The following is an 18,060-nucleotide window of genomic DNA, read 5'->3' on the forward strand; positions in this document are numbered from 1 at the left end:
CCGGCAGTCGGGGCACGACTTGGGGTCAGGGTCACGCCCCAGGCAGTAGAGACACACGCGGTGCGGGTCAGTCACCGACATCATGCGATGACAGTCCCCCAAGACTTGAAGCCGGGCATCCCTAAGGCACCAGGAGTAGAACGACTCGAAAAACAGAGACAAAAAGGCCTTGAAAAAGTCATTCAAAAAGTGACTGGGGGTACCGCTCTCTCTGGATCTGCGCTTGCTGGCGCGGAAAAACAAAGAATTGACGTCAGCGCGCGTGGGCAGCATCTAAGTAGCTGCCGCGACGTCATCTCGGCGACCACAACGCCAATGACGGACCCGGAGCCACACGACGCCACCTTCCGACGCACAGGGGTACTGCTGAAGAAAACTTTCCAGATCCAGTCTGACGCCTGGGGGTTATTCTAAGGTAAGGAATCTATCACTACGTGTTTCTTTCAGATACTTTAGGATCCTTTTAATGTCTAAAGAATACAAAGCCCTCTCCGCTGGGGTGAAGGGGTTAGAAAAGACCCTAAGATGGTTTGGTTAATGTGAACATCAGACACCGCCTTGGGAGAAAACTAGGATGGGTCCTCATGACCACCCTATTAAAGTGAAAATCTGTATAAGGTTCTTTAGCACACAGAGACAATCTCACTCATTCTACGTGCTGAAGTAATGGCTACGGGAAAAGGCACCTTCCCCGTGAGGTGTTGTAACAAGGCTTTGTGTATTGGTTCAAAAAGGGGGGCCCATTCATTTTGAAAGGACCTCATTCCACTGAGGAAAAGGTGACCTGACCGGAAGGAATATCTTTTTGAGCCCTTCTACAAAATCCTCGACTATTAGCATTTGAAAGAAAGAGGTCTGTGTAGGGGACTTTCTGAAAGCTGTAACAGCTGTCAGATGTACCTTTATGGAGGAAAACTACAGACCAGATTTAGCTAAATGGAGAAGGTAAGGTAGAATTACATCTTCTTGACTCTAAATTGGATGGAGATTGTAATGGGCATACCACAAATAAAATCTTTTCAATTTGAAAGAATTAAATTTCTGGTGGAAGGTCTTTTGGATTTTTTGAGAATGTTGATACATTCCTGCGACAAGCCTAAGGGTCGATTTTGAAGGAATTCAGGAGCCATGCTGTCAACCTCAGCAAGAGAGGGTTAGGATGGAAAATTTGCCATCCGAGCTGGAGCAGGAGATCTTGCCTGCATGACAACCTCGTGTGTGGTCTCTGCGACAGGTAAAGCAAATCCGTGAACCACCACTGGCGAGGCCATTCCAGAGCAAAGAGGATCATTGCGATCTTAGACTTTTACAGCATTTTGATCACCGTAGAAATTGGCGGAAACACGTTAAGAAATTTCTCTGACAAACTTATCAAAAGGGCATTCACCTTCCCCCATGGTTGGGAAAACCTGGATGTGTAGTAGGGGCATTTTTTGCAAACAGATCCATGTGTGGATATCCCCTGCTTGAAAAATCTTTTGCATGACAACGTCGTGCAGAATCCAGTCACGGTTTTCATGTAAACTGCAACTTAGAGAATCCACTTGGATGTTCTGAACTCCTGCCAGGTGAATGTATGAAGTTGTCAAGTTCCTGGCTATCTACCACTTCCAGAAGGCCTGCACTTTCCAGGGACCGGAGACGAGATTGAGTTCCTCGCTGCTTGTTTAAGTAGTACATGGGGGTCATGTTGCTGGTTTGGACAAGGAGCGAGCATGTTGTGATCAATGGATAAAAGGACTTCCGGGCTAGATGAACTGCTCTCTGCTCTAGCATGTTGATATGATACTTCTGACCTTATACAACCACACTCCCTGGATCTTGAAGGAACTTGCGTGACGCCCATCCCTGGAGAGGGGCATCCGTGATCAGCATCTGAGTGGGAGGGTCCTGGTGGAAAGGAACTCTTACCAGTAAGTTCGGTCTCTGAGACCACCCTGGTAGCAACTGGATCGCAGGTTGTGAGAGAATCAGTTTGTCTTCCCAGTGATCCGAAACATGATTCCACTGGACCTCTAAATATTGTAGCAGAGGACTCATGTGCAGTCTTGTGTGGGAGACTATGAAAACCCATGCGGGTGCGCCTCCTATCAGACGTTATCTGTCAGGCAGATGGACGAGGAGTGTGCCGAAGATTTCGACACAAACTGCCTGAGCATGCTCTCTCCACCGAAGGATACACACTCACGGTGATTGGGTCTAGAGTAGACCCCAAGTAATGAATGATCTGGGCTGGATGTTGCATGGATTTTTGTTTTTATTGACATGCAACCTAGCTTATGCAGTGTCTCAACACAAATTCGGTAATGCTCTTTTGCTTGTGTGGAGAGGAACTCTTTATGAGCCAATCGTCTCGGTAAGGGTAGACTAATTCTCTTTCTCCTTAAAGTTACTGTGACCACGGCCATACATTTTGAGAATGTTCAGGGAGCTAATTTCAGGCCAAAGAGCAGCATTTTGTAAGGATAGTGCTCCTCCACTTTGAAGCACAGGAACTTCCAGTCTTTTGTGATAATTGAGATGTAGAACTATGCATCCTGGAGATCTATAGAGCACATCCAGTCTCGCTGATGTACTGTGGGTAGATCTGGTGGAATGCAAGCATCCTGAATGTTTCTTTTCGAATAAATTTATTCAGTACTCTCAAGTCCAAAATGGATCTGAACTCCTGCTTCTGACCCTTTTTCCTAACTAGGAAATAGTGAGAGTAGATTCTGAACTCTCTTTGGATGCGAGGGACTTCCTCTATGGCCTCATTTTGGAACAGACTGATGACATCTTTTTGCAAGAGGTCTCGCTGATGACATTTTCAAAGGTGGACCAGCAGGAGTAGGAGATTTGAAATGAAAAGAGTAACCATTTTGCACAATGTTTGATACCCACTTATCTCTTGTGATATTGAGCCATTCCTCCAGGTGCATGATAATACTCCTGCCATCCCCCCCAACCCCCCCAACAGAAGCAGGTAACAGGGGAGTAAGGACTCATTGATTGGCAGTTCGGCTTGGTAGTGTGTGAGAAAGTGCCATCTTTCTTGCATGGTATGCCCCCACTTTTTGCTGAATTGCTGGATGTACTTTGACTGAGTGTGCCCTGGACTCCTGCCAATCAGGTGCCCAGGGCCTATGATCCTTCCCTAAAAACCTAAAACCCAAATTGGCAAACCCTGGCCACATGTCAGCCCCTGCTAAATGGTACCCTAGGTACCCAGGGCCTTGTGACCAGGGAAGGCCTCTGAGGGCTGCAGCACTCATTGTGCCACCCTTAGAGGCCCTATACCCTAACACACACACCTTGCCCTTGCAGGCTGAGTTTCTGGGTGCAAGACAAAACAGAGACTCGACATGGCACGCCTCCCTGTGTGCCATGCCCACCTCCTACACTGCCCTGGCATTCATCAGCCACCCCTCTAGCTGGGTGCCCTATGCCAGTGGTATGGGCAGAGGCACAGGAGCCCTGTGCCCCTACAGTACCCAGGTCCATTCCTGGGCACTGTAAGTGCAGTGCTGCATTTAGGAGTACATGGTGCTGAGAGCTCGTCAAACACGAACTCCACAGCACCATATTGCCAACACTGAAGACTGAGAAGCTTGGTATCAAACTTCTCTGCACATTAAACCCGCACTGATCCCAGTGTGGGATTTAATGTACCAAGGACCCCAGAGGGCATCTTAGAGATGCCCCCTGAAACCTAACCTACAATCCACGTCTGGTCTGAGAGGCTGCCTAGGCTGCCACACAGCAGACATGTTGCTGGATCCCTGGGTAGGAGAGCCTCTGCTCCCCTGGGCCTGCAACAATGCACATCCTGGGCGAGGTCCTAGATCTCCTCCCCCAGGATGGGCAGGGGGAAGCTTCAAAGGCATGCCGCCTCTGTCAGCTTCCCCAGGCCACTGCAACCCCCCCACTCTGGCAGGAAGCTTTGCCGGAAACTCCAAATAAGGACAGGGGATGAGCCAGCCTGCCAACCCCACCCCTCAGGTGGGGGAGGCGAGGTGAAGCACGTCTCCGGGCTCTCGCCATCTTGAAGATGGGAAGCCCTGCCAAATCAGGACTAGGCCACTGACCCCCTCCCACAGGAGATAGGCAGGATAGGGGGTGTACCCACCCCAGGACAGGGACCCATTGGTCCCTACCCTTCACCTACCTGTAACACCCCTAAATCTAGTATTTAGGGGCACCCTGAACCTTCCGTCCCCAGATTCCAGATTCCGATATACAAAGAAGAGGAAGAAGAAAGAAGACCTGCCTTGCAGCTGCTAAGACGAGGAAGACACCAACTGCTTTGGCCCCAGCCCTACCGGCCGGTCGACCCTCGAACCTGCTCCTGCATCTCTTGTGGCCAGGAACCTCACAAACCTCGGAGGACCTAGCTACCTTTTGGCTCTAAGCACCTGGGACTACCATGCTTAGAGGCTCTACTCAAAATCTGCTTCTAATCCCTGGAATCAGCCGGAACCGCGAACCCTTCACACTCTGCACCTGCCAAGCCTGGCCTGTGCCGGAGTGAACAAAGAACACGAGGACGACCCCACGGCGACTGTGACCCCGAGTCCGGCACGCAAGGACTTCCCTCGATGCTCCCGACGACGCCTGCAGGCTCAGAACCTGGTGCCCCCCCAACTGCGATCAACAGAGGGTAAGATTTCCCGACACCAAAAGGCACCCCTGAACCTGGCGCCCCGCGGTCCCCTGTGCCCAACTCCGGGGTACCTACCTATCCTCCAACTATCCAACTTACCTCTCGAAGTGGTAATGGCACCTGAAGAATCTTCGTCCCCGAGCTTGCAGTCTTTTTCTAAACCGGAGCTTTCCCATTGAAATCAATTGAGCGCCCGAAGGCTCAAAAGCACCCTGCACCCAGCCGCCGAGTGTAACCTCTACACCTATCTACTTCCCCATTTGCCCTGAGCAAGTGACCAAGAGCTCAGCTCCCACAGCCGCGTGGGCCTGCTAGTCAGCAGCCACCAACCAAGGCCCCCCTGCCCCCCATAGGATAACATTGGGCCTAACTCTCTCTGCACCCGGCTGCCCCTGTGCCGCTGAGGGTGTAACAACTGTACCTACTTGACCCTGAGAGACCCCTGAGTCTATGCCCAGAACCTTAACTCTGCCGGTCGAGTACTTACCTTAAAGCCGATAACTCAATTTTCTACATAGGGTAAAATTGACTGGTTTTTCCTGAAATTTCTTCTAAGTGTGGACTTTTCAAAATTTAAAATATTCACAAAAAATCAGCCGAGTAACTAAAACGAAAATACTCACCTGCTATTAGGTGAGCTCCCAGTGCTGGATCTTGGTGCCCAGCACAGACTCTGAAAGATATTCACAACCGTACTTACCAGTAACCCAATTTTCTTCCATAGGAAACCATTGACTGTTTTCCTGTGAAATTTCTTCTAAGTGTCGATTTCTGCAACCTTTAAATATTCTTCAAAAATCGTATAATATCTGAAAACGTAATTACTTACCTGTTTTGGATAAAGGTCCCAGTACTGAGTCTAGGCACTCAGTACTGGATTACAAAGGTAACGAGAACATACTATACCTGCAACTTGAATTTTCTTCCATAGGGAATCATTGACTGTTTTCTATGAAATATTTTCCAAGTGTCAACTTTTAAAATAGCAAAATATTGTCTGAAAATCATCACAGTAATTAAGTCGACTTTTATCACTTGATTCCAAGTACTGACCCAGGACTGAATCTAGGATCCAGTCCTGGAATTCCAAAAGTAATCCTAAAAGTAATCTGTTGCAAATAACTTGAAACTTCCATTGAACTCAATGCATGATTGTGTTTAAAATTGTGTTGCCTATTGCAACCACTTGTAACTTTCTACAAAGGTCAATTGCATATTGCAAAAGTATTTATATAAAGCATCGCATTCTGAGAAAGTATATTTTAATAGCTATTGTTGGTTCTAAAATAAAACAAGCATATATTTTTTTATATATAAACCATTGGCCTAGAGTTCAGTTATTGAGTGTGGGAGACCATTTGCTGACTGAGTGTGTGTAACAAATGCTTTACACTGTCCTCTGATACTGCCTTACTGCTTGACCAAGCTACCACTTTAGAGAGTAAGGTTATATCTAACTTTAGCCTCTGTCAAACCTCTGGGGACTGTGGACTCTGTACACCCTGTACCTATTTGGGAACAGTATATACAGATCCACTTTCTCACATAGAGGATGCAAGTTGTCGTCATGATCCTGGCCGCCGAACAAGATATATCTTTCGACGACATATCCTTTGAGGTCGACGGGTGTCTCGATGTCGACGACTGATGGTGAAAGGGCGGTAAAGGCTTCAATGGCGATCTTGTCACCAACGACCACTTCAATGTCAGTAAAGATCTCAACATTGAGTGACGATGAGGCTTCGATATCGAAGGAATTCTCGAGGACGGTGTGTGTCCTGATGTCAAGTGGCGAGTCTGATACGAAGCCACTCTTGATGTCGAACAAACAGGTATTTTTACCGATTTCGACGTCCTATCTCTCAACGTTGATTGGGTTTGCTATTTCTCATGTCTTTCATCAAATCACCCTCTGTGGACTGTTTTTTGATGTAAGGACTCTTTGGAGGAGTTTTGAGACTCCAAGGCTTCCTGCAGATCCTGCAAGTCCTCTCTCCTGGAGTCCATGCAGCCTTATTTTCTCTCTGTCCTTCAGAGTTCACCTGGAGAGCTTCTGTGAATAAGGACAAGAGTCTGGATGAGGGGACTCTGTAAGACACACGATACAGATTGAGTGGGGATCAGTCTGTGCCTTCTTTTTTTCAACAAGAGGGACACCACAAAAAGTGAAGGCATGACCGACAGCAAAAGATATAATTTCTGTCAGAAAAACTGTACTCTAGGTACTGAGATCTTTCAGATAAAGTTGAAAACTGAAAGTAGAGATTTTTCTGACAAAATATTTAAAAAAAGCAGAGCTCAGTGCTCCAGGATCCTAATAGTAGGAACTGGAAAAAAGAACTGACCTAACTGTCACCTGTGAGGCATGATGGGAGACTGGTGGTCCTGTGATTTCTTAAAGGCACGGTGCCAGTTTTTCTTCTTTTGTATTTTGAATGCAGCCTATGGGCTAAGAATGTCTCATATTCCCTTTCATTTTCCTTTTAAACATGTTTAACCATCTTATGGTCTCTTTTTCTGTTTATGACAGAAATACCTTGATAATTTTGATTTAATATGAAAACTCAATGTAATTTGGACATTTTTAGCCTTTGGTATAGGCTGGAACTATTCAATGCTTATGGCTATTGATGAGGACCCCCTGGAAGAGAACGACAATATCAAATAGATCTGTCGTGTGCAAAATCTTATTACGACAGAATAAAGGAAAGAAAATCTCAATGCATTATTGTTAACAAAAAAGGGAACCTAAATCTTTAACACTATGCAGGCTAAGAGTAACAAGAAGGGCATGCACAGGCTTTGCCAAATACCCGTAATAAAAGAGGTTATTTTGCTCAATTATTAAGGCCCACGACTGCTATATAACAGAAATTGCTCTTTCCTCTCACTCACCTTTGAAATTTTCATGAATTTACTGGGATCCAGCACACGGTTATTCTTCGGTGCTTGCACTGTGTTCCATCCACTATCATCTGACCTCTGCCCACCTGCTGAGAAAAGCAAAGCCTTTGAAGTTCCACACTTAAAGTGTTTTCTTTAGTTATGACATGCTTGTACATAATGGATATATGAGGTACTTTGCAAGTTAGGTCAGCAAAAACACTGTAGGATGTGCTTTCATGCACCATTTACTGCAAGTCAGGTCTTTCTTGTGGTGGTATTAAATGCTGTCGATTCATATAGAACTAATTGTATGTTATAATATAGTACTATAAAGTTAATATACCTCACTAAAGCAGATTTTTTTTAATTGGCTAACAACCTGTAGTGATAAGAACCACCAACATTACTAAACCGGACAACAGCTCCTCGAAAAATCGAGTGATTTGCGAGTCTACCTACTACAGTGCTGATGTTAAACTTCTCCCCAGAGGTCATCCGTCTCCCCCATCCAGCCAGCACAGTGATAACATCACACTCTTTTTACTCTGTTGTCAGAAGCTCTAATTAGAAACCCAAATGAAGTTACATCAGTAAAAAAATAAAAATACAAGCATTGGCAACGCCAATAGGTAATGCCTTTTAAACCAATTGGTGTTGCTAATCCTTTTTGTTTGTGCTGTACAGCATCAGCCCCCCCCCCCCCCCCCCCAAAAAAAATGGGAGGGGCAAAACAAATAGGTGCAATGATATAACAGTGCCATTGCCCAGGCACGCATGAGGATGTATGTTCACGCATACATCACAATACTTGTAAATGCAATATAAGTCCCGGGCACACGTGGACCAGGTGTTAAACCACTGATGGTTTTAAATTTTCGAAAAAAGTCTCAGTGTTCAATCTCCAGTATATTCATTCTTGTTTTATTGCTCAATGGAACACACGAAAACCAGGCAACACGTGTTTCGTTGCCAATGGGAGTCATCCCTTGACTTCCTCAGGACTGGGAAAGATACAAATGATACGAATTGTGTATGCGAACAGTAACAGCTTGTATATTCGTGATTAAGTGTCTCGAATCAGTGACTTACACCTTAGAGTGGAAACCCTAATATAATGAAAATCAAAAAGCAACCACATGACGTCAATGGTGACTTGTGTTGAAGGAAGGAAGGAATATTAAATAAACAACACATACTGAATTGTGACAAAAATATGAAACAATGTGACCATGTGGACTATAACCGGAGAGACAATCTATGATTGTCACACAGAAAACATACAAAAAGAAATAGTTAAGTGTGGATCCGTTCAAAGGATATATCGTGGAAAAGATAATATTCATCTACCGTGTGGGTAAGATGGAGCAACACTGAAAATAAAAGAAATAGACAAGTTCAATGAGTGACAGAAAGACTGACCAAATCTATTGAAGTGCAAAATACCTTAAGACAGGTGGTGAAAGTCATGGTACGAACTGCAAGGGTATAAGTGGAATATGTATAAGTAACTATTTCACTGGGACACAGAGACAAGGACTCTAAAGGAATTGAAAAGAGCACTTACTGCTCTGCCGGTGATAATTCCAACCCGGCTGGTAACGATGTATCCAATATAAGAAAGAACAATGTCTGAACTCAAGTGATATCTTGCAAGGAGTGATGCAATCTTCGTATTAGCTAAGGAGTCGAAGAAAAAACCAATAAATATAATTACTATTGCCAAGTGAGAAAGGGGCAGACAAGTGAGGACAAAAATAAGGTGGGGTATGATTAAAGCACTGACGCGTTCACCTAGTTGCCGGTGATAATTCCAACCCAGCTTCAGACGTAATACTAAACAGTGTGACAGTCCAAAGTATATGGTGCCTCACAGTGGTCAGTCTTTCTGTCACTCATTGAACTTGTCTACTACTTTTATTTTCAGTGTTCCTCCATCTTATCCACACAGAAGATGAATATTTATTATCTTTTCCATGATATATCCTTTGAACGGATCCACGCTTACCTATTTCTTTTTATATGTTTTCTGTGTGACAATCATAGATTGTCTCTCCGGTCACAGTCCACATGGTCACATTGTTTCACTTTTTTTTACAAGTCAGTATGTGTTGTTCATTTAATATTCTTCCTTCCTTCAACACAAGTCACCATTGACGTCATGTGGTTGCTTTTTGATTTTCATCATATTAGGGTTTCCACTCTAAGGTGTAAGTCACTGATTCGAGACACTTAATCACGAATATACAAGCTGTTACTGTTTGCATACACTGATAGCATCATTTGTATCTTTCCCAGCCCTGAGAAAGTCGCGGGATAACTCCTATTGGCGACGAAACACGTGTCGGCTGGTTTTCGTGTGTTCCATTGAACAATAAAACAAGAATGAATATACTGGAGATTGAACATTGAGGCTTTTTTCGAAACTTTAAAACCATCAGTGGTTTAACACCTGGTTCACATGTGCCCGGGACTTATATTGCATTGACATTGTGTAGGGCTTGACCTTACAGACATTGAGGGGTTTTAGGGAATTATCCCCTTACCTGGTAGCACCGTACACTTTAGATTCAGTTTACACTCAACCGTTTATTGAGCTGGGCGCCTTTTTTCCTGAGTTACTAAAAACCCTTCAGACATAGCTTAATCACAATGCATGTATGCACCTCGGAAACGATGCAGGCACCATTTATTCTGATCTAAAATGGCAGACAACATTTAGATTGGTAAATTAAAAGAAATGTAGTATTGTGTGAAAGTGGTTTTCCCTCCATGGAGCGGCACAGCAGCAAATGGTACCTGATGTGACTTCCCCAAAAATGTAATTTAATAAAAAGTTACTGACTAAGAGGGCTTTGGACATCAACAGACTTATGGGTGGGGAGAAGCGACGTATGGGTGGGAAGGTCAAGGGACAAACGCAAGAAGCAGAAGGCAAGCCATCGAAGAAGAAGCAAACAAATGAAAGTGATGTCAACCAATGCCAAACAATGGCATGTGTGTCCTAAAAATGAGCATGTCCAGCACACGCCTTTCCATGGTTCCAATTACAATTAAAAAAAATAAACACCACACAGATTTCAAGGGATGTCCTAATTCATCTTTGACTGTTGCAAGAACAAGACCAGGTGTTTAAAATTTGGTGTTGAACTGTAGAATTGCAAGAGGAAAGTAATGGAAAAAGAGAAAATTATGAACCCTTTTGTGCTTTGCCATTTAGCCCCTATCTCTAAAAAGTTCAGAGTGGCACCATGGCACTACGCATAAGTAGATGTCAGCAGCAAAGAAAATGGGCAAGTCCTGAGAAGGAAGGATTCAAGAAAAATAAGCACTGACAAAGCCAATAGGTCTCGCATTTATTATATGCGTTGGTCTAGTTGTTATTGTAATAATGGGTAAAGTGTTTGAATGTGTGTGGGGGGAAAGGCAGGAGTTCTCTTTACTGTGGTCTTTTACTATAACGGGGACGAGAAGCAGTGTGATAGGGATCTTCAATTCCCAAAGCAAAAGAATATCCATGATCAGTAAAATACGAATAGTTGGGAGAAATTGTGTTAATAAAAGAAACATGCTGAGAAAATGTTGCAATTCAAACATCTAAAGAGGCACCAAACGTTCATACATAACAAATGCCTCTTGGTCGGTTACTCTCACTCCCCCAGTATTGCTGTATGTTACAGTGAATGAGCGCAATAAATTAGCGCAGCAGATGCCCTAGGTTTGAGACTAGGGATTCCCCGTGGGATCTTAAAATCAGAATTGCAAAAACACTAAGAAGGAACCGGCACAGGCATTCTTCTTCACAGTTCGCAGGCATTACTTGTTTTAGTAAAGCAGATTTCACAGATAACCTTTCTCTGCGATCTTAATCACAAGTATGCTAATCTTGTGCATACCCCTGAGCTCCTGAGTTTGAAAGTGCAAAAAACCCGTTTGAATCCCGGCGCAAGCTCAACATCCTGTGATTCTGGGCAAATCTGTTATTCTGCATAAAGGAAAATAAATCTGACCTTGTGTTATGTAAGTGGTGTTCGTGTAATGCGCTCCTATGCCCTTGGGCCGAGTTCCCGCCATGTAAATCTGGCAGCTAAAACATTGGATTAAGAGACATTTGTGTGCAAAGTGGAGAATAGCATGTCAGGATTGTAAACACGGCAATTTTGAAACTGAAGGGAACCTTGGTTTCATGGTTGAATACTGCAAAAGAAAATCCCTTTTAAGTAAGAACTCCTTCCTGCCAATGCACAGTGTTATTACTGCTGTAGGTGTTGAAAATGAAACGTTAAGATATTGTGCACATTAACAGTCTGGATATCTAGTACATAAAGGGGAAGGAGTTTTTAGCACCATGCAAACAAAGAAAAAAATATAACAGGAAATACCGAATTGTATGCGGTGGTCAAAGTGCGTTAGAGTATGGGAACTGTGATGCTATGTGCAGAGGGGGCTGGGTGAGTGAGCATGGGAGCAGGGTCAAAAGTGTGACAAAAAACCAAATTATTCAGTAACTTTTTTCGGTCTTTCAGCTATAGGTAACTAGCACAGCTTAAATGAAAAAGTAAAGTTAATTAGTGGGAACTATCGTACATTCTGAAACCTCTATTAGTTAAAGCTGCAGAGGTCTAGGTCTGTAACCAAAGAGCCAAAGAACTGAATGCTGGTTGACGGAGTAAAGAATAGTGATTTGTGTATGTTTAGTGCTATGAAGTCCCAATCTGTGACCGAAAGCAGTGAACATGCAAGTCGTTATTTTAAATCTGCATTACACACTGCCTAAACACTGGCTGCTACAAAATGTGCAAGCAGATTGAAGATAAAGTGCTTCTGAAATATAGAGTTTAGTAACCCAGATTGTACATAGTGCATTTTTTAACTGTCCATTAAAAGCACACACTTCACAGCTCAGCTGGTAACTCCCGTGCAATACCACTCAAAAAGAATTACTCTGTGCCATCAGGAAGCTTTAACTGACTCCATCAATTAAAGAAAATGCCGGCTATTAGGCACCCTTTACATTTTCAGATCAACCAGTTTGCACATTTACATTTCTGAACACAAAAAGTGAGGCTTTTGCAGCACACCACTTGTCCTTGTTTGGTCTTAATTAAAATGTATCACACCTTTGGGTATAAATAACCCTCTACTACAAATGGAGACAACAACAATATTAATCAAAAACAGAAATCCAGAAAGGTCAATCTTCTTGTTGTTCAGCAGTCTTTATTCATATTATAAAAGTGTTAAAACTCCCAGCACACGATTTGCCGACACGTGTTTCGTCTTTTGCTTAGACTTTTTCAAGGCATGAACGTTGAAATCAAAAGCCAGAATTTTAGATGGACCGCAACTAGTCCTGCGTAATAGTATGAATACCGGAATCCCCAGTCTGGAAGTTTGTGCTCACGAGTCAGTTCAAAATGTCCCAAATAGAACCCCGAACACAGTCCTGATGTCCGTTCATTAAATCAGGATAATCCAATATATTTCAGAGCTGGGTGCGGGCAATCATTTAGCCACTAGACTCATTCTCATCCTCTATAAATCATATTCCCAAGGTCTGGTCCTGTAATATTTGAACAGATCCCCGTAGAAACACCAATTGCCCGTTATTTGCAACTCGTCAAAAGGACCCTTATTAACGTCCCTGTTCCAATGCACACTGTGACCTTATAATCAGCCAAACCGTCCTCCTTTTTTGTAATACGGACACTATACTGACGTTCTCATCCACGGCTTAAAGTTGTACTCTTGTGGAAATACTAACACACGTCACCCGTTCCCACCTCGTGCGGTCCAACCATAGTACATTGAGACCTTGCACTATTCGAAATCTTCAGCCGATCCGCATGTCCCTACAGTCCAAAAAACATTTATATTTCTTTCATGCAAGCAGGCACGCTGGCAAGAAGACTTGTTTACAGCAGCGGTTCCTTCATGAGGGCGAAATGGACAAAAACCAATTTTCAGCACTGATGATTCCGAGCAAAAGTTCAGAAAAATGTTTCACTCTAAAGACAGAGTTGCTTTCAACTATCTTCTAAGAACCGCCATCTCTCATAGCTGTGCAGGTATCGTTGGTGCATTTTGTCAAATAAAATGGATTGCAGGTCCCAGGATGTATTGCCCCACTCGGCTCTCGAGACCCTCCATTTCATACTGAATTCCATTAGTATGAGAGTGAGGGAGGCCAAAATAGCAGCGCTGTAACTTCTCGAGCAACGCGACTCAGGCATTACTGAGTGTTAGGGGGCTACTCCGAGTCCAAACAAAAGGGTCATAGCGGTGCGTATCTACGCAGTCACTATGCAGCAGGGGCACCCAACAGGAACGGCTCCTTGGCTAACGTACCTACCTGACTGATGAAACGAGAAATGCCAGCCGCCCTTCTTTAAAGCAATTAAACCAGTGCCCGTGAAGTGTTGTAAAACCGAAAGGGTCCGTGAAGCTGAAACTCCAGTTCACAGGCAGCCCAAGAAAGGCCAGTTTTTAGGTCTCGGCTAGCGTGGCGGCGCACATGCGCAGCTCGATCGGAGAGATTTAATGTTTTTGAGTAGCCACAGTAAAGGGCTTTAAGACCCGCCCCTCTTTTCCATTGGCTGGCGTCACCGTTTATGCTAAACGGTGGCCAACCATTGGAAAAGAGCTTTCCATTTTGCCTCCCTTTGGCTTTTTCAGACGGCCCACTTGGACGGGCTCGCCTGCTTTCCGTGGGTCGCAAAAGGTTTCTTATCTTTATGGGGCCATGTGTTTCAAACACATGGCCCCATAAAGAGAAGCTCCGGCGCGATTCTCTTTCGCTTGTTTTCTGCGTTTCCTGGAATTGTGGCTGGGGTTTCGTCAGGAAGCTCGTGCGAGAGGTAGTGGGTGACGCTTTAGCGGGGTTTGGAGATGTTTCTCAGTCGCGCCGAGGATTTGTTGCATTAATAATCGCACAGACTGGCGAGTCAGCAAGTCAATTTTTTCTTTTTATCTGCGGAAATGGTTGTGAATACAGAGAAGACCGTAGTATGGCAAAAACACGGCCAGTACACACATCTATATAGCATGACACAACACTGATATGGCATTTTGTGGAGACGACAAATGTGGCGAAAATTGGCGTAGTGTGCTCTCATCCTCAACTCAAGTACCAACCCCGCTGCCTCTCTCTCTCTACTCTCTATCTCTACCTCTCAACGCGCACACACATACATACATATATATAACCCTTAATATACATCTGCATATCTATATAAACACAAATATAAATGCATGTATACATATACATATATGCATACATATGCATGTTATGTACATGAAAGTTTGAAAGACACTAATGAAAGCAAAGCTAAAAAGCCACCTAATTACCTACAGAATTGCTTTAACTTAAACAAGGGCGAGACAGATTGCATTTTCAATGCTTGTTTATCTGTGTGCTCTTGAAAATTCCCACACCGCCAAAGACATATACTATGCTAATCCCTAACCGGAGCAGCCACACATCTAAAATAAAATAATTTGCAATGCAATAGGGCTCGCATTTATTGATATTGTAAATGACAATGCCTTTTATTTATGCTTTAAAAACCAAAACATAAGTAAAAGGCATTTTCATGCACAACGCCAATAGCTTAAACTCACATAAATGCGAGACCTATTGCATTGCAAAAGCTTATTTTCACTTGCTAAGATTGCCCCAAAGCTACGCTCCCTCAAGCGAGGGAGGGAGGGTGTCAAAAGAAGAGGCGAGAGCCGACTGGCTGAGGTGGGGGGTGGGGAGGGTGTTCGGATAGTGGGCAGCAAAGAAGCCGAAGCTGCTCCTGGTTCAGCGCGGTGTTTCTGAAACGGTCGCCATTATTATGAGGAAAAAAGAAAGAGCACAGTACCCGCTTTAGGGACAGCACGCTCAGTATTAAAGAAAAACAAAATGCAACCGAGCGCGGTGTCCGTTAAGGGAACGCCGCACTCCGTATTAAAGTTTAAAAAAATTAAAATGCCACTGAGCGCAGTGTCCTTGAAGTGGGCGCCACGCTCAAAATTAAAGTTAGCAGAAAAAAACAAAAACTGAGCGCAGTGTCTCTAAAGCGGGCGCCGTGCTCAGCATGCAGATACAAAACAAGAATTTGCAATGCAATAATGTCTCGCATTCACATGGGTTTGAGCTATTGGCATTGTAAATGACAATGCCTTTAATTTAGGTCTTGGGTTTTAAAACATAAATAAAAGGCATCGTCATTGACCATACTAATAGCTTAAACTCTCGCAAATGTGAGACCTATTGCATTGCAAAAAGGGCCTTCTCGACCGCTTGTTAGATTGTAAATATCAGAGGAAGGGACCGGCCTGTGATGTCTTCAAAGTAGTGATAAATAGTGCAGTGAAGAAGATATGTAAGTGTTGTAAATTACACAGACACAAAGTGTGAAGTGAGACTTACATATGATCCGAACTATAAACACCAACAAAGTGGTCAAACACCATTCGCTCTGTGATTACACTGTCATGGCTCAGGAGGAAGAGCAGGAGGTGGGGGGCTATTTCCTGCCCTCTCCGTGATTGGAGTGAGCAGTGTGGCATTGTGTAACGTCATTGCTATCTTTGGCCTAATAAAAAACACTCCAGCTGTAGAAGGCCTCCTGGTGCAGTGCGGGCTGTGCCTTATGGAAGGCATGGAGGGAGGGAGGGATGGATGGATGGTCTCGGCTGCAGCTCTGGCCTCGTACAGTGCCCCTGCTATTTACTAGTGAGCGAGAGCGCTGAGGTGGTGGTATTGATATTGGTGGCGGTGGTGGTATTGATGATGGTGGTGGTGGTGGCATTGTTGGGGGTGGTGGTGGTGGTATTGGTGGTGGTGGAATTGGTGGTATTGGTAGTGGTGGTACTGGTATTGGTGGTGGTATTGTTAGTGGTGGTGGTGGTATTGTTAGTGGTGGTGGTGGTATTGTTAGTGGTGGTGGAGTATTGGTGGTGGTGTATTGGTACTAGTGGTGGTGGTACTAGTGGTGATGGTATTGGATTGGTGGTGGTGGTATTGCTTGTGGTATTGGTGGAGGGATTGCTGGTGGTATTGGAGATGTGGTTAAAAAAACAGGCTTTTGAAAATAACCCATCAGGTGGCTTCAGTATAGATGACATGTAACAGATGTGCTGTTGTCAGCTTCAGCCCCATTAGCCCATTATCTGCTACCTGGAATTCACATGACTTAATTCGCTAATCATTTCAAAATCCATTTTACATGGGGACTTAAACAGACACGAGATAATGGCGGGTTAAAGTGATTGAAAGCAGGCACCCATATTATGGGGGCGGCGTGCTGCTTAAAAAAACACAAACGGTTTCAGCTGAAACAGCGCATGTCCGGCCTGCATTAAGAGACACTCAATAAAGTAAACAGTGCTTACAGACTAAACAACAGGTCCCGTGTAACACCTGAGGAAAAAGGGCCAGTCAGCATGGGAGGGTACAAATGAAGACAAGGCCGTTACTAAGGAGGGACTAACAAGCCTATTAACGATTCTGAAGGAAGCATTCACGAAAGACAATGACACAAGCCAATGAAAAATATGGTAGGTAGGAGTGGGAGCGGCTTCTCTCCCATACTCTACTACAACAGTCTCGGAGGGCGAGCAGTGCATGCGCGCTGCCGCTAGGCTCGACCTAAAAAAGCAGCCACCATTGTCCCCAGTGTCAATAAATAAAATAGTGCTCACCCACTTATAAGGCAGTCCGTGTAACAAGCCAAGTAAAAGGTCCAGTCGTTATAGGCGGTAACTAAAGGAGAAAAGGCGGTACCAAGGAGAGACTACCAAGCCTTTTTACGACTCAGAAGTCAGCATTTAACAAGTACTATGACACAAGTCAATGACAAATATGGGAGGAGAGTGGGCGGGGCTTCCACTACATTCTCAATTACAGCATGCCTCGCAGAGCTCTACCTAAAAAGGCGAGAAACAGATGACATCGGCATCATCATTTCATTTTTGACGTAATCTCAGCCATTGTTTCCGATTGTGACTTGTCTGCCATCATGGAAGAGTACTTGTTACACGCTGTTCCACCCTCCCCCGGCTTACTTATACATCCCATGTTACCTTAGCGTCCCCCTGCCCTCCTCAGTGTTGCTTCCATGTTCCCTAGCCCTTCCTCCTGTTTCCTTTCTCGTGAAGCACTCCATGACAGTACATTTACAGCAATCTCGTGTGCCTCTCTTCCCACCCGATTTGCTTTCTCCTGCCCATGTACTTCAGTCTCCCACCTTCATTACTCTTTTTCGTGAGACTCATCCTGCCTTCTGCTTTGTTCCTTTTTTGTCTGAAGCACTCAGAGTGTATGTTCTTTTACCTCTAGAGAACAGATTATAGATTGGATGATATTGCACTCCCCCCAGCCTACTCTGGAGCTTGGGTTGCCACTGCCACAGCTGCATAGCAGTTGGTAGTCCGCTGTCTCTTCCTGAAGTCCTCCTCTAGCTCAGATTTCAAAGCACATTCACAGCGGCTCCCCAGGGACTGCGAGGCCTTTCTTGCCTGTCCACTCTCAGACCCCGTCCCAGCCT

The 18,060-nt window shown here is 44.5% G+C and overlaps 1 protein-coding gene across 19 annotated transcripts in view; it reads right to left on the reverse strand.

Annotated features, from left to right (window-relative positions):
• EIF4G3 (eukaryotic translation initiation factor 4 gamma 3) overlaps window positions 1-18,060 on the reverse strand; it is a 1,568,346-nt gene that overhangs the window by 433,605 nt on the left and 1,116,681 nt on the right. For 15 of the 19 annotated variants that reach the window (XM_085608969.1, XM_085608977.1, XM_085608975.1 and 12 more), the window contains one exon: window positions 7,538-7,635. In XM_085608969.1, coding sequence (XP_085465095.1) covers window positions 7,538-7,635 — 98 coding nt within the window. The remainder of the gene's footprint in view (window positions 1-7,537; window positions 7,636-18,060) is intronic. The other 4 variants (XM_085608978.1, XM_085608986.1, XM_085608966.1 and 1 more) reach the window with 1 other exon arrangement.

The sequence above is a fragment of the Triturus cristatus genome, chromosome 1_2, assembly GCF_964204655.1.
Source record: "Triturus cristatus chromosome 1_2, aTriCri1.1, whole genome shotgun sequence".
Classification (NCBI taxonomy): domain Eukaryota; kingdom Metazoa; phylum Chordata; class Amphibia; order Caudata; family Salamandridae; genus Triturus; species Triturus cristatus.